Source organism: Ovis aries, chromosome 2 (genome assembly GCF_016772045.2).
Source record: "Ovis aries strain OAR_USU_Benz2616 breed Rambouillet chromosome 2, ARS-UI_Ramb_v3.0, whole genome shotgun sequence".
Taxonomy (NCBI): Eukaryota; Metazoa; Chordata; class Mammalia; order Artiodactyla; family Bovidae; genus Ovis; species Ovis aries.
Window position 1 is genome coordinate 46,865,218 of NC_056055.1, and position 26,854 is coordinate 46,892,071.

General features: G+C 38.3%; 1 protein-coding gene across 2 annotated transcripts in view; it reads right to left on the minus strand.

Annotated features, from left to right (window-relative positions):
* Nucleotides 1–26,854, minus strand: part of LOC101123612 (contactin-associated protein-like 3) — a 236,926-nt gene that overhangs the window by 66,501 nt on the left and 143,571 nt on the right. For both annotated transcript variants that reach the window (XM_042243184.2, XM_027964384.3), the window contains exons 10-12: nt 19,814–19,988; nt 8,726–8,832; nt 4,922–5,041 (exon numbers count right to left, since the gene is read on the minus strand). In XM_042243184.2, coding sequence (XP_042099118.1) covers nt 4,922–5,041; nt 8,726–8,832; nt 19,814–19,988 — 402 coding nt within the window. The remainder of the gene's footprint in view (nt 1–4,921; nt 5,042–8,725; nt 8,833–19,813; nt 19,989–26,854) is intronic.

A 26,854-nucleotide genomic window follows, 5' to 3' on the forward strand; every position in this document is an offset into this window, starting at 1 on the left:
TATACTAATTTCAGGAGTTTTAGATAAGATTTAGGCAACCACAAACTTTTCTAAAAAAACTTAATTATGCAAAAGTCACAGTGATACAATAATCTGGACTTAATGTTCATTTGCAATGTAATATAAAGGCATAGTTACTAAGTATGCTTTAATAATAGACATTTACATATCAATGCAAATCATTAAATTCTTAGCAATGATTTTCATGAGCACATACACATACACCTTAGAGCTCTTAAAACTTTCCAAGATTAAGTTAGAGTGTTTAGAAAATATTTACTTTAGAGAATTAATGTCTTAGACTTTATCTTAACACATGTGAACAATTCTTGTTGCATTGTGGACAAATCATAGCCACAAGGATTCAATGATGGATCATGCAACCTCACCCACAGCAACCTACATTAATACAAACAACAGAATAATTGCTTGGACTGTGAAATGAATAGCAGCATCAAAATTTTACATCTCCATTAGTTTTATTTCTCCATTGTGTGGTGCCCTTTTCTCCCTTTCCGTTTTAATTTTTTGAAGATAGAGGAGGCTGTGCTCACTGAAATCAAAGCTCCCCACCTTCACAACTGTGGTTTCTAAACCTGTGTGCAAATAAGCATCCCTGGGCTGGGCTGTGCTCAGTCGTGTCTGACTCTCTGTGACCCCATGGACTGTAGCCTCCCAGGCTCCTCTGTCCATGAGATTCTCCAGCCAAGAGTACTGGAGTGAATTGCCATGCCCTCCTCTAGGGGATCTTCCCGACCCAGGGATTAAACCCACATCTCTTATGTCTCCTGCCTTGGCAGACCGGTTCTTTAGCCTAGTGCCACCTGGAAAACCCTAAACATCTGTAGAGAAGCTTAATAATAATAATACAGCCTTTCCTGGATGCTGCCAAAGGATCCTTCCGTGGAAAGCAGAGCTTCCCTAGGAGGACAAACATATAGGGACCTGGAAAAGCCTCATGACAGCCTGCTGGTCAGGTTAATTTGTAAAGTCACAGTCCAAATAATATTTTTTAAAGTTTGTATTGCCAAGGATATTATAACCACCCAGTAGGTTTTTGTTTTTATAAACAAGAGATCCCTACTATCTAATTAAATGACCAACAGGCAAACCAAATTTCACATGCTCACAACTGGAATCCTGGTCTTCCATTAAAACATGGCCCTTCCATCTCCATAAACAATAACTGCACCTTCCTTCCAGGGCTCAGATCCAAACAGGGGAGCCCTGCTTGATGCCTCTCTTTCTGTCTGTCCATATCCAGTCCAGTGGTTGTAAAGCAATCTTTCCTCCTCCTCTCTCCTACCTTGCTCCCCACCATCACCACCATCTTGGCTAAACTGCTAGAGCTAAGTCCTAACTGGTCTCCTTGCCTCCCCTTGGTGCATCATGATGGTTAAAGGTCCTAACTGTGTGAAATCTGGACCAGCCCCTTTCCAGCCTCATGACTTGAGGAAAGGCCACCTCCTGGTCCTTCCACCTGGGTCTGTCCAACAGGCCAGGCTCCCTGTGGCTGTAGGCCTTCTGCCCTTGTCTCCTCCCTCCCCATGAAGGCTCCACTTCCTCTTGCCTCAGTGCTCCTGCTTTGATGTAATAAGTGCAAATGTCAACTTTCCAACTGAGTCTTTTCCTGATCTCTCTATTTAAAACTGTAACCCATCCTTCTGCAGTCTGGGCCCCACTCCCTGCTTTGTTCTGCTTCACAGTACCCACTGCCTTATAACATGCCATGTATTTGATTTGCTTCTGTCAAGGGTTTCGTTCCCCTTCCGAAAAAGTGCCCCAGACCATGGGAGGGAGGTGTTCAGATTCACAGTCTGTTATGACCCGAGCTGTGTTGGCTCAGGGCAGGCGCTGAGTACACGTGTTCAATGTTGTCAGAAATTTTCTTGCATCTCTTCAGTTTTGTGTCTTAACTTGGACATTTCTTCACGTCGCCCTGGGAAAGGGAATGATTCATGTTCTTGGCAGACAATTTTCAAGGCCATCATGTGTATAAATTAATCAGGATGGGTAATCAGTAGATTTTACCTTTCCCTCCCTTATTCAGAGGTTCTTTTTTATCTCTAGGGTAAGAAAAACATGCTTATATATCATCAAGTATTATCCTAACTTAATTGAAATCAAAAGCTGTTTTTACTGTCCCTTTGCATTTTGATAACTATTCTTGTCTACGGTGGTAGGGACCTACATTCACTCTGAAGAGGTAATAGCAATTGCAGGGAATCAAAATGTATCCAATATTGCAGCAATCAGTATCAAAACAGAACACCTTTGAGATAGTTACACATTCCAAATGGGCTTTAGAAATATACACAACTAAAGCTTCATGGCAAAGCTTAGATCATGTGTTCACTATGATGATTAAAATGTTTTTCTTTTATTACAACCATAAACTGGAGAAAATCAGGCAATCAGCTCTCGGTTATTTCTCTTGGCAGACTTATAAACTTGACCTCAGCCTTACCAAGCCTGCCAACAGTTAATTATCAACAAATATCTTTGAAACTTTACTCATCTTGGTTCATGCTATTTGGGATTATTTCTACCTTTCTATCACAGAAAGCAATGGCACCCTACTCCAATACTCTTGCCTGGAAAATCCCATGGACGGAGGAGCCTGGTAGGCTGCAGTCCATGGGGTCGCTAAGAGTCAGACACGACTAAGAGACTTCACTTTCACTTTTCATTTTCATGCATTGGAGAGGAAATGGCAACCCACTCCAGTGTTCTTGCCTGGAGAATCCAGGATGGGGGATGGGGAAGCCTGGTGGGCTGCCGTCTATGGTGTCGCACAGAGTCGGACATGACTGAAGCGACTTAGCAGCAGCAGCGGCTACCTTCCTTTGATTCTTGGAACTTTTCAGTGTATATGGAACTCTGCTCGTAGGATTAACCCAAGATAATATATATGAAAATCTTTAACATGCCCTAGACTTTTGTGATAATTAAGAACCTAATTGATATAAAGGAAATGTATTACTGGGATGCTTTTTATTTAGCTTTCTTTGTTCTTGGCATTCACTTGAGTCATGGTAATGAAAGCAAATCAAAGCAGAAATTAATCACTTGAAGGTTATAAACCACTGGAATCCAGTATATCTAGAAAGATCCCCTGGGCCGTTTCCTCACATATTTCACTGATCACATCTCTTTCAGTAAAAGTAAGTTGATGTATTTAACTCTGTCATCACACTGCAATATTCTGGTCAGTATTTATGATAAGATATTTGCCCAAAAGCCCCAACCAGCCATACTTACACCCAGTGCAATGCCCTGGGAGTTCCTGCATCTTCTGCAACAACCTCGGGGGTGGTTTTGGGACTGGAATACATATTTGACTGAATTTAGATCAGATCACATATTAACCACTGCCAAAAATGCTTAGATTTTTTTCATGTATGAAATGACAATAGGTATTGATATTAAAAACCACATCAGGATTGCAAGCTATTCACAAACCATCATTGTAAGTTTACCCATAAATAATTTCCTCCTTGTGAGATCTGCAACCCTTCCCCAGTGATGTGGAGCCATAACAACAGAGAAACCAAATTATGACTAATGTATAGTTACCTAAGAACCATCTATAGTTGATTTTTTTCTGATAATTATCTCAGAATTTGCACTCAGATTCTGTAGTTGTTGAAGTATCTGTTGGGGCTACACTGCTAGAGTAACAGAAAGTTTTCTAAAAAAGGTTTGTCCTCTTTATTGGGCAAACCTTATATAAGCATGGAGAAAAATTTATGGGTACACACACATACAGATACAGGTAGATAAGAGGTATAAAAAATTTGTATCAGTTCCATCAGGGCAGTTGTCATTCATTGCAGCGGAAGTTTTGGTCCTTTGTGCTCCTATACATTTAGGCAGAGAGCTTAAATTAAAAAATTTTAAAGAATTAAAGGCGTCATAAACACTATGTAATATATAAGTCCTTTAACATATTAATAATCAGGTTTTTAAGGAAGATGTAATATTATTTATATAGTTGCACATGAATAGTATTATTAGATGAAGTATATACGCTTGGTGTGTGTGTTAGTCACTCAGTCGTGTCTGACTCTTTGTGACCCCATGGACTTGTAGCCCATCAGGCTCCTCTGTCCAAGGAATTTTCCAGGCAGGAAGGCTGGAGTAGGTTGCCATTTCCTAGTCCAGGGGATCTTCCTGACCCAGGGACCGAACCCAGGTCTCTTGTGTCTCCTGCATTGGCAGGCGGATTCTTCACCACTGTGCAGCCTGGGAAGTCCCTATACACTTTAAAAACATTTATTATTCCCTAGATAAACTCAGGGCTTCCCAGCTGGTGTTAGAGGTAAAGAATCTGCCTGCCAACCCAGGAGACATAGGAGATGCATGTTCAACCCCTGGGTGCAGAAGACCCCCGGAGGAGGACATGGCAACCCACTCCAGTATTCTTGCCTAGAGAATCCCATGGACAGAGGAACCTGCTGGGCTACAGTCCATAGAGTTACAAGGGGTCAGACATGACTGAAGTGACTTAGCACACATACACGCAGATAAACTCACCTGACTACAGATTCAAAAGAATATAAATGGATATTTTCATAAATTTAAGAAGTGAACATTCTCCTAAGACTTTGGCACTTATTGACATTAACTAAGAAATAAAGTTTACCCTTTTATGTTATAGATTAATAAACAGCAATTTATTGCTAATTTTTGCATAAAGAAAGAACATTTCCAGGAAAATAATGACCTAACTTCTAATTACCACCTCTTAACTATTTTAGAACATTACATTTAATACTTCTTAGCAATCATATTACAATTACAATCAAAGCGCACATCTAAGTAAAGTTGCCACTAGGTAAACTCTGCTTACTGCATCTGGATTTTTCATACACAGCAAGTATTTACATGAGTTTTTCATTAAAAATGCTTATTAGCATACCTGTCATGTTGCAATATACCAGGGATGGTTCCAGGGGGCCACTTCCATCTGAGTCAATATAATAGAGCCCTGAAGAGTTTCCTCTGTGCCAGTGGGCTTCACATGACTGCTCGTAGAGAGCTGCAGAGGACAGAGATCTCAGACAGGAATGACAATAGAATGAATCCCTCCACGTTGTTAATTAAGTGATACTTTCCCCAGTGACACTTGTTCTGCCTTGCTCTCAGGGACGTATTCTCTAGAGGAGTGTTCCCCTCTTTCCCTCGGGTAGCATCAAGATTCTCAGGCACAGAGTGAAAGATTTTAAGAAGTATCACTATGGGACATGTGGATCTGAATACTTTATGCTCTAGAAACACAGAATTCCTGTCAAAATCAGGGTAACTGGATTTACTCTCGTCTAATTCTTTGCTGTTTCACAATATCTAAGCATCCGAAATGCATTGGCTTAATCTCCCTAAATGATATGTTATTATCAAATAATCATGCTATTTTAAAACAACTACTCAGTAACTATACTCTTTGTTTACTTAAGACAATTTCCACATGAAACGCATTTTTTTCAATGAGATGGATTTCACAAATCAGCAGCTCTACTTCATTCCATTTTTAAAGTTCATTTTTAAATGTGGTACATATACACAATGGAGTATTACTCAGCCATCAAAAAGAATACATTTGAATCAGTTCTAATGAGGTGGATGAAACTGGAGCCGATTATACAGAGTGAAGTAAGCCAGAAAGAAAAACACCAATACAGTATACTAACACATATATATGGAATTTAGGAAGATGGTAATGATAACCCTGTATGCGAGACAGCAAAAGAGACGCAGATGTACAGAACAGACTTTTTGACTCTGTGGGAGAGGGATAGGGCAGGATGATTTGGGAGAATGGCATTGAAACATGTATAATATCATATAAGAAACAAATCGCCAGTCTAGGTTTGATGCAGGATACAGGATGCTTGGGGCTGGTGCACTGGGATAACCCAGAGATGGTATGGGGAGGGAGATGAGAGGGGGGTTCAGGAGTGGGAACTTATATACACCCATGGTGGATTCATGTTGATGTATGGCAAAACCAATACAGTATTGTAAAGTAAAAAATAAAATAAAATAAAATAAAAATAAACTTCAAAAAATTTAAAAAATAAAAAGAAACATCCTAAAATGCTTTGGAAATGATTATTCAAGAAAATCAAAATTCAAAGAAATATATATAATATATATGAAAAGTCTCTCTGTAGTTTCAATTTATCCTAATTCATAAATGAATTTTCTATATATACAATGAATGTTTTACAAGGCAAGTGATTAGCATCTGTAGATGATGAACTCAATTAATATTCAGCATACATGGAAATGAATGACCAATTGAGTAACAGCTCTCTTGCGCATCACCCTTTGCCTTGACAGGACAAACCCTTTGAAAACCTGAAAAGCTGCTAAAGGCTGCTGGGAGGGAAGTGTGGCACTAATTCTGGCACAGAGTTGGACTGGATCTTTAAGTCAGCTCTAAGCGTCAAACCTGGCATCCACACAGAGAGACTCGGGTGGTAGTTAGACAAGATCCACAAACTAGAGTGATCCTAGTAGGATATGGCTTTATGCCGTGCTATAATGACTGGATTACCTACATTTCTAACTTTGCTTATTTCAAATAATCAAGAAAAATCCTTGGAGAAGTTTAGAGGTGGTTGTTCTCTCATCTCAAAGAACAAGAACATGAAGGGAATGCTTTTTGTCCAGAGATTTTATAAAGGAAAAAATCCTTTTATTAAATATGGCCAAGTATCAAATATATCAAGTTAGACTGCCCCCAAATCAACGTCATGGTTACCCTCATTTATACTGATGGACACAGAGACACTGATAGAAAAGTAATATGGATTGCTTTTCCACCATACTTGCATTTTGGCCACTCACGTTGACATTTCTATCATATATACACATGGTTATAACCACCTAGGAAAGTGTCCAGAGGGATACACATAGATTGATAACAGTGTCTGTGTTGTGTTGGGGCTGCAATTGCCTAGGAAAACAAGAGAAGTGGAGGAATGACAAAGGAGAAAACTTGCGTTAAACAAGAACATACACATGTACTAATTGTGTACTTAGACTCCAAAATAATGGTCTTGTGATCACTTACATTGATTTGGCAATATCTCATCTTCATGTGACTGATCAATTGCAGAATTTCAAGAAAGTCAATTCAATTATTAGACCAAATCATGGGCCACAAGCAGAAAACCTTACATATGTGTAACAGGATGTATAATATGTATAAAATACATAATGTATGTCTGTAGTTTTAAATCTTTATGCTACAGAGCTGTTTGGAATGATATTTAGATCATAGTTACTGATAACATTTAGCCATCTCTCCTTAATCATTAATATTCAGTTGATATCTGCTTCATATAAGTATGATGAAGAACACTCTAAGAAAGAGATTACCCTGTTCCAAACTGTGACTCGGCAAAATCATTTAGCTTCAGGTTTCCCAGATGTCTAGGTCCTTTCAAATAAAGAGTTACCCTGGCAAATTCTTACTTGACACTAGTATAGCAAATTGAGTTGCAGGTAGGATCACTCTGGCTGAACTTGTTTAGGGGATATTTAGGGCATGAATCATCTCACTTGGTCTTCCAAGAGACTTTGAGTTCCTCTGCAGAACCCTCGGTGGTAGGGACTCAGGGGTCTCACCCCAGTGCCTGCCTCCCTGGGATTCACTTCCCCAAATGACAAATTTATGCCAATCTAATTTCTGCCTTTCTCCCATATGTGGAACTAGAATTAAATAATTCACAGGGAAGAGTTCTTAACAGTGCAATGTATTCTCCCAGTAGGAGGGACTGAATGTAGTGAGATGAGTGAATTTTCATATCATGCTGTCTCTAAAGACCAAGAGGGAGGGGTTCTATGGGAGAAGGGCTTCAGAAGTGTCAGTAATGAAAAGGAAATAAGGAAAACAATAAAACAAAAGCTTAAACAACAGCCAATAATTAGAAAACCAAGGACATTTAAGGGCTTTCTGTCGTAAGTTTCTTATAGATAATGGATTAGTCGTCCATAAAGATTTGTTAGCTTTAAAGATGAAAGAATAATTCTTCAGAAAAGAGACTGATGTTCTAAACAAAAGAAACACCAATGAGAGGTGATCGAGAGTGTGACATTGGGTAAACAACTTAGCTTCTCAAGTGCAAAGCATAGATAATTGTACATTTATCTCCTAGAGTTGTTTCAAGGATTAAAGGAGTTGAAATAAGAAGACAGCTAGAATTATGCAAGTACAGTTCCAGTATATTAACCATCATCATCACCACCACCAATACCACACCATCATCATAAAGAACATCAAGATTCCAAAGGGACCTGAGTATTCACCTGGCTTCTTACTGATACTGAGAAACCCAACCAGGTTAGCTTCCACCCTGCACTTCTGAGATTCTTCCTGCTTAATTTTATAAACATTGTTTATAAAACATGAAGTCTAGATTTTATTTTTACCTTTGACTATATTTTATTTTCTTATCCTTATTTTCTTTTACCTACTATTTTTCCTGTCTTAGGATACATGTATTTCTGTAAGCTGCCTTACCACTCATATGAAATAATGCAAAATGAAAAGTATAAAAGGTTAAAAAAAATAAATCAGACAAAAATTAATGTCTAAAGTAATTATTTTTGTTGTTGCTTTCTAGCACAGAGTTGCACAGACATGCACATATACACAAAATAAAGGAAAGAAAAACAGAGCTACATGGAAATCAGGACAGAGGAGTATGAGGCTTACAGGAATGGCAGGTTGCGCCCGTGTAACCAGTGTGTGTACAGTCGCAGGAGAAGGTGTTCCAGGACTGGGAACATACACCACCATGTTCACAATAGCTGGGCAAACACCTAGGAGAAAGCAGACACAGCACTATTTCTCACATTTGGTCATGATAAATTGTATCTTAAAATGTTGTAATTAAAGATAGATAACAGCAGTGAATTGACCAAAAAAGAACATGGACAACACTTGCTGGGTCTGTCATAGAAATTTCCAAATGTAATATCAATTACAGACTAAAAAATCCATTAGATGCTAACAACTGTCATGTATTTATGACAGGCAAATTTTATACACATCTCATTACATCAGAAAATGTGTTTGCTTTTTCACAAATAAGGCAAGATTAATTTCATACATGACTAAGGATATAAATTGCCTGCAGTGGCCACAAATAGCACATTTTCTGTCCTTGCTTCCATGTCCCTGCAGTGTGTCCTATAGATACTTCCATCAAAAGGTATAGCTTTTTGCAATTTTTTAAGGAATCTCCACACTGTTCTCCATAGTGGCTGTACTAGTTTGCATTCCCACCAACAGTGTAGGAGGGTTCCCTTTTCTCCACACCCTCTCCAGCATTTATTGCTTGCAGATTTTTGGATCGCAGACATTCTGACTGGTGTGAAGTGGTACCTCATTGTGGTTTTGATTTGCATTTCTCTAATAATGAGTGATGTTGAGCATCTTTTCATGTGTTTGTTAGCCATCCGTATGTCTTCTTTGGAGAAATGTCTATGTAGTTCTTTGGCCCATTTTTTGATTGGGTCGTTTATTTTTCTGGAGTTGAGCTGCATAAGTTGCTTGTATATTTTTGAGATTAGTTGTTTGTCAGTTGCTTCATTTGCTATTATTTTCTCCCATTCAGAAGGCTGTCTTTTCACCTTGCTTATATTTTCCTTTGTTGTGCAGAAGCTTTTAATTTTAATTAGATCCCATTTGTTTATTTTTGCTTTTATTTCCAGAATTCTGGGAGGTGGATCATAGAGGATCCTGCTGTGATTTATGTCTGAGAGTGTTTTGCCTATGTTCTCCTCTAGGAGTTTTATAGTTTCTGGTCTTACATTTAGATCTTTAATCCATTTTGAGTTTATTTTTGTGTGTGGTGTTAGAAAGTGATCTAGTTTCATTCTTTTACAAGTGGTTGACCAGTTTTCCCAGCACCACTTGTTAAAGAGATTGTCTTTACTCCATTGTATATTCTTGCCTCCTTTGTCAAAGATAAGGTGTCCATAGGTGTGTGGATTTATCTCTGGGCTTTCTATTTTGTTCCATTGATCTATATGTCTGTCTTTGTGCCAGTACCATACTGTCTTGATGACTGTGGCTTTGTAGTAGAGCCTGAAGTCAGGCAAGTTGATTCCTCCAGTTCCATTCTTCTTTCTCAAGATTGCTTTGGCTATTCGAGGTTTTTTGTATTTCCATACAAATCTTGAAATTATTTGTTCCAGTTCTGTGAAAAATGTGCCTGGTAGCTTGATAGGGATTGCATTGAATTTGTAAATTGCTTTGGGTAGTATACTCATTTTCACTATATTGATTCTTCCGATCCATGAACATGGTATATTTCTCCATCTATCAGTGTCCTCTTTGATTTCTTTCATCAGTGTTTTATAGTTTTCTATATATAGGTCTTTAGTTTCTTTAGGTAGATATATTCCTAAGTATTTTATTCTTTTCGTTGCAATGGTGAATGGAATTGTTTCCTTAATTTCTTTTTCTACTTTCTCATTATTAGTGTATAGGAATGCAAGGGATTTCTGTGTGTTGATTTTATATCCTGCAACTTTACTATATTCATTGATTAGCTCTAGTAATTTTCTGGTGGAGTCTTTAGGGTTTTCTATGTAGAGGATCATGTCATCTGCAAACAGTGAGAGTTTTACTTCTTCTTTCCAATTTGGATTCCTTTTATTTCTTTTTCTGCTCTGATTGCTGTGGCTAAAACTTCCAGAACTATGTTGAATAGTAGCGGTGAAAGTGGGCACCCTTGTCTTGTTCCTGACTTTAGGGGAAATGCTTTCAATTTTTCACCATTGAGGATAATGTTTGCTGTGGGTTTGTCATAGATAGCTTTTATTATGTTGAGGTATGTTCCTTCTATTCCTGCTTTCTGGAGAGTTTTTATCATAAATGGATGTTTAATTTTGTCAAAGGCCTTCTCTGCATCTATTGAGATAATCATATGGTTTTTATTTTTCAATTTGTTAATGTGGTGAATTACATTGATTGATTTGTGGATATTGAAGAATCCTTGCATCCCTGGGATAAAGCCCACTTGGTCATGGTGTATGATCTTTTTAATGTGTTGTTGGATTCTGATTGCTAGAATTTTGTTGAGGATTTTTGCATCTATGTTCATCAGTGATATTGGCCTGTAGTTTTCTTTTTTTGTGACATCTTTGTCAGGTTTTGGTATTAGGGGACCCAGAAATCCCATTGCTGGGCATACACACTGAGGAAACCAGAATTGAAAGAGACACACGTACCCCAATGTTCATCGCAGCACTGTTTATAATAGCCAGGACATGGAAACAACCTGGATGTCCATCAGCAGATGAATGGGTAAGAAAGCTGTGGTACATATACACAATGGAGTATTACTCAGCCATTAAAAAGAATTCATTTGAATCAGTTCTGATGAGATGGATGAAACTGGAGCCAATTATACAGAGTGAAGTAAGCCAGAAAGAAAAACACCAATACAGTATACTAACATATATATATGGCATTTAGAAAGATGGCAATGACGACCCTGTATGCAAGACAGCAAAAAAGACACAGATGTGTATAACAGACTTTTGGATTCAGAGGGAGAGGGAGAGGGTGGGATGATTTGGGAGAATGGCATTCTAACATGTATACTATCATGTAAGAATCGAATTTCCAGTCTATGTCTGACGCAGGATACAGCATGCTTGGGGCTGGTGCATGGGGATGACCAGAGAGATGTTATGGGGAGGGAGGTGGGAGGGGGGGTTCATGTTTGGGAACACATGTAAGAATTAAAGATTTTAAAATTTTTTTAAAAAAAAAGAAGAAAAAAAATAAATAAAATTTATTTACAAATTAAAAAAAAAAAAAAGGTATAGCTTACTTCTCCATCTTGAATCAGGGTTGGGCATGTGACCTGCTTGGATCAATGAGGCATTAGCAAACTGACACAGCAGAGGCTACAAAAGTGCTTGGGCAGTGGGCTTTCTCTCTTACTGAGTTTTGAACCCTGAAAGCACAACCACATGAAGAAACCTGGGTTGGTTCATGTGGTCCAGTCACTCTGGTGGGTTCAAAACCATAGGACAAGTGAATGGGAGGATTACAAGTCTAGCAGCTGTCAGCTGAACCTTCAGGCAACCACAGATGTTCAAGAGAGCCCAGCAGCAAATACAGAATTGTGAGATAAACAAACAGCTGCTGTTTTGGGCTAGTAAGTTTTAAAGATAATCTATTGTGCAGCCAAAACTAGCTGATGTATTATGTATACCACACTGTAATATATTGCCATGTTGACTTAGTACATAAGAAAACATTTTAAAGAGAAGGGAAGAAGGCAGGAAAATGGAGACACTTTTTTTATCCATGTAGTATCACAGTGCCAGGGATTCTGAATGTCATCTACTTTAGTCAAACTGAGGATGCCCACAGGAATTAGAGAGCACTTGTGATGGAGGGCCTTATTTTTATTTTTTCCCACATAATTGAATAAACCACAAAATCACTCAGGTAAACCAGATAACCATTTATGTCTCATAGACACTGTTACATCTCACATATCAAAATCAAAGGTGAGATTTTAATGTTTGTTTATAAGATTAAAATTTTAATTATAAGAGGTTATTTAATTTTTCATTATCAAACATAAATGCTATCCTCAAAGTAATAGAAAATTGAATTCAAATATGTATAAAAATATATACAACATAATCAAGCGGAATTTATTGCAAGTATAAAGGCTGCTCCAAAATCTGAAAAAAAAATTTTGAAAAGTAATGCAATCTATTATACAAATAAGCTAAAGAAGAAAAACTATAAGTTCATATCAGTAGATGCAAAAAAAGTATTTGACAAACTCTAACACCAATTCATGATAAAATACAAAACAAAAACAGTAACAACAAAACACCTAGGGAAACTAGTAATAGAGAGCAATTTCATCAACTTGATTTAAAAAAACCTTTCAAAACCCTAGAGCAATGTCATATCATTGGAGAGAAACAAGATGCTTTCTTCTAAGTGTAGGGGCAAAAATGCTCTCTTCTAAGTGTAGGAGCAAAGCAAAGATTTGCTCTCACCACTCTTATTTAAACATCACACTGGAAGTCTTAGCTAATGCAATCAGACAAAAAATGGAATAAAAGATATGTAGACTGGGAAGGAAGAAATAAAACTATCTTTGTTCACAGATGACATGATTGTCTATGTAGAAATTCTGAAATAATAAACAGAAAAACTTCTGAAACTAATAAGTGATGGGAGCAAAGGTGCAGGATTATTTCTTATAAATGAACTATGAACTGAAATCTAAAATAAAAAACACAGCACTTACATTAACACCATCAAAAAACAGAATACTTAGATACAAATATAACAAGACATATGCAAGATATATATGAGAAAAACTATAAGATTCTGATGAACAAAAATAATCTAAATAAGTGGGGATATTCCATGTTCATGGAGAGTAAGGTTCAAAATTGTCAAGATTTCAGTTATTCCCAATTTGATCTATAGAGGCAAAGAATCTTAATTAAAATCACTGCATGTAATTTTATGGATGTCAACAAACTAATTCTAAAGTTTATATGTAAAAGTAAAAGATCCAAGAGAATATTAAAACTGAAAAAGATCAAAGAACTAACATTAACCGACTTCAAGATTTTTTATAAAGCTACAGAAATCAAGGTCATGTGGCACTGGCAAGAGAACAAAGAGACTAATGGCATAGCATAGAAGGTCCAGAAACAGGTTTACACAAACATAATCAACTCATCTTTAACAAAGCTGCAAAGGCAATTCACTGAAAAAGGACAATTTTTTCAACAAACACTGCTAAAACAACTGGGCCTCCACATGCAAAAAAATAATATTATAAACACAGGTTTTACATCTTTCACAACAGTGAACTCAGACTAGATCTCAGAGATTTTAAATGCAAGATGCAAAACAGTTAAGCTCTCAGAATATAACAGGAGAAAATCTAAGTGACCTTGGTTTGGCAATGACTTTTCAGATACAGTCAACAAAAGAAAAAAATGGTAATTTGCACTTCAGTAAAAATTTTAAAATCTTTTCTATGAATTACACTAAAAGAATGAAAAGATAAGCTATCGACTAATAGGTAGCTTTTATAAAACATATATCTAACAAAGATTGGGATATAAAATACAGGAAGAACTGGAGAAAGAAATGGCAACCCGCTACAATATTCCCATGGACAGAGGAGTCTGGCAGGTTATACAGTCCATGGGTTTGCAAGAATCTGACACGACAGCAACTGAGCATGCATGCATACACTTAAAATTCAACAAGAAGAACATAACCAATTAAAAACTTGGGCAAAAGATCTGAATAGACACCTGACTAAAGAAGGTACCAAGACTGCAAATAAAAAGACAGAAAGATCTCCAGCATCATATGTCAGTAGAGAAATGCAAATTAAAGCAATGAGATAACACTATAGACTTGTTAGGAAAGCAAAAATCCAAAACACTGACAACACCAAATATCGGCAGGGATGAGGAGAACAGGAGCTCTCATTCATTGTTGGTGGGAATGCAAAATGACACAGACACTCTGTAAGGCAGTTTGACATATTTCACAAAACTCAACATCTTCTTACTACATGATCCAGTAATTGGGCTCCCTGATATTTACTCAGATGAGCTGAAAACGTCCATACAAAACCTGCACGTAAATTTTTATAGTAGCTTTGCTAATTGTGAAAACCTAGAAGGAACCAAGATGTCCTTTGGGTGAATGGATAAACTTGTGGTATATAATATTGTTTAGCTCTAAAAACAAATGAGCTGTCCAGTCACAAAACACATGGAAGAAACTTAAATTCATGTTATTAAATGAAAGGCTATGTATGTAGCACATGATTCCTATACATGACATCCTGGAATTGGCACAACTATGAAGAGAGTAAAATGATTGGTGATTTCCAGGCTGGAGGCTGGGAAAAGGGAGGGATGATTGAATAGGTGATGCATGTAAGATTTTTAGGGCAGTGAAACTACTATGTATGATACCATAATGGTGAAGACATAACAGTATGCATTTGTAAAACCACATAGAACTGTCTAACACAAAGAATGAACTATAATGTAAATCAGTGTGTATGTGAAAGTCACTCAGTCGTGTCCAGCTCTTTGTGACTGCATGAACTATAGGCCATGGAATTCTCCAGGCCAGAATACTGGAGCAGTAGCCTTCCCCTTCTCCAGGGGATCTTCTCAACCCAGGAATCGAACCCAGGTCTCCCGCATTGCAGGTGGATTCTTTACCAGCTGGGAAGCCCATGTAAAGCAGGGACTTTGGTTAACAAGAATGTATCAGTATCATTTCATCAGTTCTAATAAGTGTACATCACTGATGCAAGATGTTAAAAATACAGAAACTGTGTGGGGAGACTGGGAAAAAAGAGATAGAGGAGAACTCTCTATACTTTCTGCAAGCTTAAAACTGCTCTAAAAAATGAAGTGTATTAATTTAAAATGTTCATTGTAAGGGACTCAATCAATACAGGCAAGTATATGAAATTTACTAAAAAAAAAAAAATGTGTGTGTATGCTTAGTTGCTCAGTCATGTCCAATTCTCTGCAAACCCATGGACTGTAGCCCACCAGGCTTCTCTGTCCATGGGATTTCCCAGGCAAGAATACTGGAGCAGGTTGTCATTTCCTTCTCCAAAATATGTGTGTATAAATTTATAAATAATTTTACATGAATATTGTATTATTTTTCTTGCAGTGCCATAACAAACTACTACAAATTGTACTAAGAACAAGAGAGATTTATAATAATGAAAGGAACTTTGCTTGGAAGACAGTACAGTGTGAACATGTAGAAATGCACAGAGATCAATATACACCCCCTATTTCATCCCACTCTGCTCCCCTACCGTCACTTATCTGGAAATCAGAAAAGGCAAAACAAACATCATTAGGAAGAAAGTAGGAAAAGCAAAAGATGAAAGGGAACATCTGGCTATTTTATGATTTTTTTCTCCTCTAATACTGTACAAATTATGCACCCAAACACTGAAATTCCAGTAGATGTAACCAAACAATTATTTTGACTTTCTTTGCAAAAGTATAGAAAAAAATCGCAGCTGTCAGTAAGAACTAGAAATAGGCAAACTCATTTTTACTTAAAAAATAAAAGGATAAATATTAGATTTTTGAAATATTTCCTGGACATGCTTATTGTTAATTACTGACAAATTTCAGAACAATTTGTCAACTTTAAGATTGTGAGTTTCAAAATCAGTTTATACCAGTGGGATTCACACGTAGAATAAATGGTATCCACATTATTTATCTTTCTGAAGAGATCTACTAGGTGAATGCATAGGATGGGGCATCCATACCTTAGTTGTTGTTGTTTAGTTGCTAAATTGTGTCTGACTCTTTTGCAACCCCATGGACTGTAGCTTGGCAGGCTCCTCTGTCCATGGAATTTTTTCAGGCAAGAATCCTGGAAATGGGTTGCCATTTCCTTCTCCAGGGGATCTTCCCGAACCCTGGGATCCAATCTGAGTCTCCTGCATTGCAGGCGGATTCTTTACCACTGAGCCACCAGGGAAGCCCTTATCCATAACTTGACAGTCAGAAAATTACAATAATAAAGAAATGGACAGTCAAGGGCAAAGTCGCCACGTATCTGGAGAGGTGGTATTTCAGATGGTGTTCTGCAGACCCTCTTGGGGCTGAAGAGGTGGCCTGACCCAAGCAGGGCCCATCCCCTTTGCCCCTCATTTGAACAAAGTGGCTTCTTGGCCTTTTTTTTTTTTTTTCTTTGACAAGTTGAAACTCTCTAAAATCTTGCTCAAATAGATTCCATACTTTTTAATAGGATGAAGATGACTCTTCTATGATAAAGCATATTATAGGGTTATCTAAAATTGTTTGGGTATAAGATTTTTTCAAAAACAAAATGTTTGAGTTTGCAGTAATTAATTTTCTATTAAATGTATTATTTATTAAAAAAACAAGAGGTATGTTTCACAATTTTGCATTTAGCATCTAGGTTAATGTTAGATCAAAAGCAGTGGAACTGGAAAAAGTGACCCCATCAACACAGTCCTTGGCTGTGGATGGCAAATTCTTGAGCCTAAGAGGAACCTGCAAGGGGCTATGTAGCCTGAGTCACACCACGTGAAATCCTAATGTCCAAAACCCAAAGAGTGTAAGACACAATCTCTCTTTACTGCTATCCTTACCCCACAGCCCCGTCCCAAAGGACAGGGAATTCTTCCCTGTAAAGTGACATCAGAGCCACAGGAAAGCAGAGTGTCATGAGGACAAGTCCTTGTGTGGCTCAGGAAAGTTTTCTAAGCACACCTTAGATTTCAAACATCTTTGCAGTATTTGCAGTGTGAGGAGGAATGCCACAATGAATTATCAATTCCTGCGCCTGATGGATAGAAGTTATAAAACTATCTGTGTTTTAATAATAAAGCTCAGCTTCACTTGAGCACATTAGGACTTGCTCAGGGCAGCAGAGCTGTGGGCTAGGCGGATGGCCGAGCACAGAGCACAGTGCACAGCGCCCAAAGACAGCCCAGGCGTGGGTGTCTGCTTTGCTGAGCTTTTAAGTGAATCTATTTCATGGTACATTGGACATGCAGTTAGTAGGTATGGACTAAAGGGCTGAGGAAAATGAACATTTTTAGTAATAAGAAGAATGGAGAATAAGGACATGTCTTTAGATGTTGAGCCATAAAAAATTACAATTAGTGACTATATAGGCCATCCAAAGTGCCAACAGCTATTTTTATACCCACTTACAAAGTTGCTATGAACCTGAATTTTATAGAAGATAGCTTGACAGTACAGTAGTCTCCATAGATTAGTACATATATCTGAAAATTTTCTTAAAATGTGATGTGGAAAATGTTTCTATTTTGGTCACACACACATAGATATGTTTGTTTCCCTTTTTATTTTTGGACAAGAAATTTTTATGCACAAAGGGACCACCATTATATGAGAAAAATATTGTGATTGCAACATATGCTGGGATGGAATTCTCCAGGGACTAAAATAACTTTCTTTGAGCTTCCTGACTGAAGTAACAACTCTGCCACTGCCTGTGAACTTGACCTCTCACCCTCTTGCCCTACTAAGTCATTCCCATGGGTGAGGGCAGCACTCTATGTCCAAAAGAACATTTCTAGCCCTCTCCCAAGACTCAAGATTCCAGAGATGACTGCAATTAAAACTTACAGATGATGCTATAGTTCTGTGCCAAATTTTTTTAATAATCTGAAAATTAGTATTAATAGTTTTCTCTAAATTATTTAAATCATCTTTTCCACTACAAATGAATAGAATGTGAACATACGGCCATGGGCATTTGCATTAAAGCATCAAGTTCTTGTGAGTCAGTATTTTACATACTGGGAATTTGTGATCTTCTCATACATTGCTAAATTGAGCTGTAACTTGTAGTTAATTGGCAATGACAGGGAATTTCAATTAGTGTTAAATTTGGATTAGATTTACTCCACAACGGACTCTGTGCAGTGTGAACTTTTGAAAAGTGCCCTGTGTGTGGATGTGTGGGGATGTCTGGGGTGTGTACATTTGTTCAACACAAACTTAATGTACTGCTATTGCAGAGAAGTCAGACATACGAGGCACATATAAAAGGTGCATGTGTGATGATTAAGCCATCCCTTTTAGCCAAAATTACTTAAAAGCCTGATAGTAGGGCTAACAAATAACTTTGGTAAAGTTGCAATACTTAGAAATTTTAATATGTTATTGTTTTAAAGCTTTGCTTTTAAAAGCTTTGCCTTTATCTTCTCCGTAAAGTGGTACTATGTTCAGTATGTGGCAACTGAATACTCTCCACTCTTTGCTGTGTTTACAACATTACTGTTGCTGCTGCTGCTAAGTCATTTCAGTCGTGTCCGACTCTGTGTGACCCCATAGACGGCAGCCCACCAGGCTCCCCCGTCCATGGGATTCTCCAGGCAAGAACACTGGAGTGGGTTGCCATTTCCTTCTCCAATGTATGAAAGTGAAAAGTGTAAGGGAAGTCACTCAGTCGTGTCCATCACTAGAAATCCCTAAAGCTTCGATTTTTATCAAAGAAAGAGTTACTTTTCATTTTTCCTGTAGAATAGAGAATGTAAGGTGAATGCAGCTAACCACACAGAATTTTTATTTCTGGGTCCTCCATGATCTCTTAAGAATATTCTAATCTGTTCTCTGAAGTGTTAAAAATTTCTAAAGTATATAGTCATCAATAAGTATAACAGCATCAGTAGTATTCTGTATGAATTAAGTAGCCTGGAGGCATATACAAGGAAAATTCATGACAGTGTGTATTCTAAAAAAGTATCATTGGAAAGAAACGATTACTTAAAGTTTTTCATTTTTGTTTTCTGTATAAATATAATTTTCCCCTATGGAATAGAATATTGGGAATGGAGAAAGGGCAAGAAGATGCTCTTTTTCACCAGTTTATTTGTTTCTAATCTACTATCAAAAATTGAAAACAGCAGGGGGTGGGATGAACTGAGAGAGTAGCATTGAAACATATACATTACCATATATAAAACATTAAGAGGTAACCAGTGGGAATTTGCCGTATGATGCAGGGAGCTCAAGCTGGTGCTCAACCTAGAGGGGTGGGATGGGGTGGGGGAAGGAGGGAGGTTCAAGAGGGAGGGGACACATGTATACTTATGGCTGGTTCACATTGTTGTATGGCAGAAACCAACACAACATTGTAAAACAAATACCATCCAATTAAACATTAAAACAAACAAACAAACAAAAAGCACCCTGAAAACAGGCATGCTGACGTGAGATTGCCTACCTATCTGTGAGGCCACAGGTGTCTATCTGGAGGTCACGGAAACTCCCTAGCGCCCCCTGCTGTACGGAGATGGGATCCACTGCTTCGTCGCCAATGGAAATTAGCCTCAGGCAGCCCTGAAATCCACCCTGGGAATTAGTACATCCAGGGTGAGAGCTGTTGTTGTCAGGACAGCCTGAATGAACAGGGAGACAGAGGAGAAAAAAAAAGAACAGTTTTATGAAAAAATATTGTACAGTATTTCTCATTAGCAAAAATTGTTACCTCCGTTTGCTAGTAGATACCTGAAGCAAGAAAAGCTATGGCAAACCTAGACAGCATATTAAACAGCAGACACATCACTTTGCCAGCAAAGGTCCATTTAGTCAAAGCTATGGTTTGTCCAGTAGTCATGTACAGATGTGAGAGCTGGACCATAAAAAAGGCCAAGAGCCGAAGAACTGGTGCTTTCAAACTGTGCTGGAGAAGACTCTTAAGAGTTCCTTGGACAGCAAGAAGATCAAACTAGTCAATCCTAGAGGATATCAACTCTGAATATTCATTGGAAGGACTGACACTGAAGCACTCATACTTAGACCACTTGATTTGAAGAGCTGACTTATTGGAAAAGATCCTGATTCTGGGAAAGATTGAGGGCAAGAAGAGAGGGGGACAACAGAGGATGAGATGGTTGGATGGTATCACCGACTCAATGTACATGAGTTTGAGCAAACTCTGGGAAATAGTGAAGGACAGGGAAGCCTAGCATGCTGGAATCCATGGGGTCCCAAAGAGTCGGACATGATTTAGTTACTGAACACCACCATTTGAGAAGGTCACATCACCCATGGATAGGGTGGTGGAGAGCTGACAAGAACAAAATGTGCTGGTATTGGTAAACTGTAAAAATAATGACTAACGCCAGGCTTACAGAGAGATGAGAGGAAGGGAAGATGTGAAATCTGACAAATAGAGTTACTACACTTTTAATTTAAGCAGTCTGATTTCTTTTTTGAAAGCACGTTTGAGACATCACTCCTTTTAGCATGATGTTAAACTAGATGAACTAAAGGCAAGTGAGAGCAGAATCAGGAAAAACAAATTATAGGCATAAGAGGACTTAATAAATTTCAAATGCTTGGAAATAATCTTAAATTGAGAATTGACCTGGATACCCTCCATTCATCTAAATATTGTTAAATATCCACATGTGTGACTTCACAGGCATATTTTAAAACACTTTTGATAATAACTGGTCTAATAGCAATTTATACTTACTTTTCTTTTTTTAATTAGGCATTTTAGTCAAATATATTTCAACATGAATACACAAACAAATTAACAATATCTCATAACCATACAGCATTGTGAATAATGGAGAAAACAAGCAGCACAATGTTCTATGGAAAAAAAGAAATAACCTTTGATTAATTTCAATAATAAGAGTCAAATTTACAAATTCTGTTACAGCCATTAATTGGTTTGCTGTACAGTTACCAACCACAATTCCTACAGAGTAGTTCTGTTTTATCCTCCTGGGTCTCCCAAGAGATAATGTTCTTAGGATGATTATGAACAAGGACAAGACTTTAAAATCAAAATCAAAGCAAGTGGGGTCCAGAGCCGCTTTCTTTTCCTCTTGTAGGGCCAGCAGGGTTCTGAGTGTCCTCTCACCCTCCCCTAAATTGTCTCCTACAGAAATCACAGGTTCTTAGATTTGCCTACTGCAAGACTGCCAATGTAGGAGAGGATGGAGAAAGTTAGGCTAAGAGGATGCTGTCACCGTGAAATGCTTCTGTAAAAGGCAACAATTTGGAGAAACCTGCTGTAGAGTCCAGATCCTATTACTCCCCTCTATTCAAGACTGAGGCCCTCCCTAGGAACAGCTAGGCTTCAGAGAGCTAGCTCTCATAAGGCTGTGTCTGTCCTCAGGAACAACAGTGCCCGAGGATGCAATGGAGCGATGCAACACAGTGGCTGCACACCATTTTTTTCAACTGGGACCTCCTTAAAGTGCATGCCTGTTTCAGAGAACCCCTTGGGGCCTTCAGAGGCTTCTGCTGCAACTGCACTGCAGTTCAACTTGTCTCTCTGCCCATCACAGTTACTCTTTCAACCTTCCAGGTGTTGTTGCAAAGAATTACCCCTACTAACCCACCCACACCAGAGAAGGCAATGGCACCCCACTCCAGTACTCTTGCCTGGAAAATCTCATGGGTGGAGGAGCCTAGTAGGCTGCAGTCCATGGGGTTGCGAAGAGTCAGACACGACTGAGCGCCTTCACTTTCACTTTTCACTTTCATGCGTTGGAGAAGGAAATGGCAACCCACTCCAGTGTTCTTGCCTGGAGAATCCCAGGGACCAGGGAGCCTGGTGGGCTGCCGTCTCTGGGGTCACACAGAGTCGGACACAACTGAAGCAACTTAGCAGCAGCAGTAGCAGCAACCCACCCACACGCAAAACTCCCATGCAGAGGCAGCTTCCTACAGAATGAAAGCTACAACTCTACATAGGAAAAAAGCACAAAGTGTTTACTGAATTGAACACTTTATTTTCATCTGCAAATATAAAACAAGGACAATATTCTAAATGATTAACATTGTAATAATTCCCAAAAATTGTCAAGCAAATTTTATGCTTGACATGAAATTTACCTATTTTATTTATTCTTTGCCTTACAATGTTTCATTTATATCATTTATAGAACTGTTTTAACTATTTTGCTTTGTATTTTCCGATAATTTTAATATTCAGAAATTCTTATGTTAATATTTACAGTTTGGGGTTATTTTATAAGATTTTTATTTTTTAAATCAAAAGGAATAAGTAATTTTATAAAGTAAAGATTTTTCTCATTGTACTTATGTGTTTTTCATTCATCTCTCTTTGTACTTGTGTCTTGAAATTGCTGGTGTACTTTCAAAGAGCAAGAACTGAAGACAGAGCCTCTTCTTGTTCCTGCATAATGGATGCTAGCTTTTCTGCCTAAGAATTTTCATAAAATACACACAGTTTTTCTATACTTTTCTTTCAGTGACTGAGGCTTTAATGGTTTGTATTTCTGACAAATAGAATTCAAAACAAACCAAGGACTGCATCAGGTTGAAACCATTAAAGGCACAATGAAACCTCAGAAATTAACTTCAAAGGGACTTTGACATTTCAATTTTAATGTTATATCATAAAGAAGTGTTTAACTCTGCAGCTTTCCTTTACCATTTTCTTGTCTTATGTGAAAACACACATATTTTCATTTATAAGGGGATTTCTGAAAGATTGGATATATTTGGAAGAAACTTGGTATATGTTTATATGTTATATGCTGTGCTGTGTGCTGTGCTAAGTCGCTTCAGTCATGTCCAACTCTTTGCAACCCCACGGACCATAGCCTGCCAGGATCCTCTGTCTGTGGGATTCTCCAGGCAAGAATATTGAAGTAGGCTGCCATGCCCTCCTCCAGGGGATCTTCCTGATCCAGGAATCGAACTCATGTCTCTTACAACTCCTGCACTGGCAGACAGGTTCTTTACTGCTAAGCCACCTAGGAAGCCCTTGCATCTTCTAGGTGACTTCTACTTACTGCACTTAGTAACCAAGACTGTTAGGATAAAACATAGGAAACATGAAATCAATAAATAATTTTGTGAAATCCCTGTTAATCCTTTTCTGTTTTCTTCCTTTTCTCCAGATCGCCATCCTCAAACTCATCCAGAACACGTCACAGTATCTAACTATACCTGTTAGGACAAAGAAAAACCATATCCAGTAGTTACAAGGAAAACTTTCTGAAAGTGAAACTTCAGAGAAGGAAAGGTCAAACCATTGAGTGTTCTATTCTCCAGGTATGATATAAAAGACAAGAAGTAAGGGTACCACAGCCCAAGAGAAGCTTGGGTCAGGAGACATTTTTCCATACAGATGGTTGCCCCAAAGCCCTAGTGGGCCATTCATCAATGACCTGATTTGGGATGGACAGTGAAGTGGACAATGAGTGGACTACTAAATTAATGAAAGATATCCATCATGATTGAGGGACTCAGAAGTTTAAGCACCTCTGAGGATGTCAGATAAATTGTCATTTATGTCAATACACCAGAATGGGTCCTCAGATGAGACTTCATTAGACTTGTCATAGGCTCACTGGCCTGTTAACGTTTTACAGAAGGACACTCAGGGGATTTTGAACATTACTTAATATTCCCCAACTCCATAGTGCAAGTATGCTATTGAGCAGTACAAAGATTCAATAGAAGGGAATTTATTAAAGCTTTACTTTCCACTACCGCTAATAGCAGGCACCAAAAATTTATGTACAACAGACCATTAGTGAAACTGCTGTTGGAAGAAAATTACAAAAAAAGTTCAGACTAAGAAAAGGCAAAAAGGAAAAAGGGATAGCTTGTGACTTCCCTGGTAGTCCAGTGACTAAAAATTTGCCTCCCAGTGCAGGGGATGTGGGTTCGATCTCTGGCCAGAGAACGAAGATCCCACATGCAGCGGGGCAACTAAGCCTGTGTGCCACAGCTAGAGAAAGTCTGGATGCCTCAACAAAGACCCAGCACAGCCCCGAAAAGACACCCAGGAGGGTGTACAAAATTTTAAAAAGTGATACCTAGATCACAGAACTCTAATGAGACTTTTAGAAATATTGTTATTTTATAGATGACCCTTTTTACTGTAAGATAGTGTGCTCTGAGACTGCCAGGCCAAAGATGGAATAGATTTTCAGGTGGCCAGAGAGCCTTGGTTTAGGCTGTGGTCCTGCAATAATTACTGAAATCACCTCTTTCATTGCTAAAGTGTCCTGAAATTATATTGTCACCCTAACTATAAGGAGGAGAGCTGGCTAAAACTCAACATTTCAAAAACTAAGATCATGGCATCTGGTCCCATCACTTAATAGTAACTAGATGGGGAAAAACTATTTTATTAATTTTATTCTCTTGGGTACCAAAATCACTGTGGACAGTGACTACAGCCATGAAATTAAAAGATGCTTGCTCCTTGGAAGAAAAGCTATGACAAGCCAATACAGTGTGTTATAAAGCAGAGACATCACTTTGCTGACAAAGGTCCATATAGTTAAAGCTATGATTTTCCCAGTAGTCATATATGGATGTTAGAGTTGGACCATAAAGAAGTCTGAACCCCAAAGAATTGATGCCTTTAAATTGTAGTGCAGGAGAAGACTCTTGAGAGTCCCTTGGATAGCAGGAGACCAAACTGGTCAATCCTAAAGGAAATCAACCTTGAATATTCATTGGAAAGACTCACGTTGAAGTTCCAATACTCTGGCCACCTGATACGAAGAGTCAAATGATCAGAAAAGACCCTGCTGCAGGGAAAGACTGAGGGCAGGGAGAGAAGGGGACAAAGAGGACAAGATGGTTGGGTGGCATCACCAAATTAATGGACATGAGTTTGAGCAAGCTCTGGGAGATAATGGAGGACAGGGAAGCCTAGCATGTTGCAGTCCAAGAGGCCGCAAAGAGTCGGACATGACTTAGTAACTGAACAACACAAAAAATGTTGATGTTTGGCTGAAACTGACACAATACTATAAAGCAATTATCCTTCAATTTAAAAAAAAAAAGAAACTGTAATAGCAAGCCATACTAGTCTGCTTTCATGGGGAAGCATCACAACAAAATTCGACTGACCATATAATGATAATTGGAAACTTGCAGTTGACTGTCCATCAGGAAAAATAGTAATGGGAAGGAAACCTGGTCAAGTAGTATTTCAGAACAGGGAGTATTGTTTTCCTTGAAAAGTCGAATATCATTAACTGGTTTTCACCTAGATGACCCAGGAACACTGGCTTTATTAGTCCCAATATTGCTACAGAGCATAGATTGGATGAACTTCACTTCTTTGTCAACATCATACATATTCTGGTACTGACAGACACTGAGCAAGAAGATAAGTGAGTGAAGTGAGTGAAGTCACTCAGTCGTGTCTGACTCTTTGCGACCCCATGGACTGCAGCCCACCAGGCTCCTCCATCCATGGGATTCTCCAGGCAAGAACACTGGAGTGGGTTGCCATTTCCTTCTCCAGGGGATCTTCCCAACCCAGGGATCGAACCCGGGTCTCCCAGGTTGTAGGCAGACGCTTTACCGTCTGAGCCACCAGGGAAGTAAGTAAACAGATACTGATAGAAGCTACCCTTTGGTAGAGTTTTCAGGAGTAGAGCTCAAGCTGTAGCTGACCTACCCTACTTTACCCAGAATAGCATCGGAAAGTCCAACATGTCATGGAGACAAATATGGAAACCTTGAGCAAAGATTCTACATGTGCATAAAAATTGTGAACATAATAAATCTACTGAGAATCAGAACTCCATGCTCATTGGTCCTAGACCTGCCTCTCATGGTTTTCCTTGAGTAAAAATAGTATCTATCTTTTTATTTAACATCAGTAAATTAGTCCATTTTGGTTTTACTTATTTGTTTTAATCTGGCAAAGGCTCTACTTGAATTTTAAAAGCAATATATATTCTTTCTCTAGGAAAAAAGATGTCGTTATGTTGATGTAAGATATATACAGTTGACTGGCTTCATTTGAATCAGTGTCTGAAACTGTTCTGTAGGAATCAACTAGATATTTATAGCTATGCTTATAGAGGCTACTCTAAATTTATACACTAGTTAGGAAGAAAGTGCTGTGATTGCAAGTTCTATTTTTGCCACTCAGTGCCAACACAGAATTACATTAGAAAAAATAGGAAAGTGGTAATGAAGAAAAGTCATTATATCATCTCGTGGGATGTTTAAACTTCACAATTCCACTCATCTTAGGGACACTGTTTCTTTTCGGAAACCATATTAACAAGACAGGTCTCTGTATATCAACACAATGTTATGAAAATACATAAGGTTTATTACACCTTTTCAACACATTTCCTCTAGCTCTCTAGGATCCTTAAGTAGATAGTAATGAAGCCAAAGGCCAGGTGTATGTGCACAACCAGTGTGACAGCTGTGGGTTCTTGAGCATTCATTCATCTTAACCATTGGAGCATGCCACTAAAACCCCGGTACTGAATGTTGTTTCACTAAA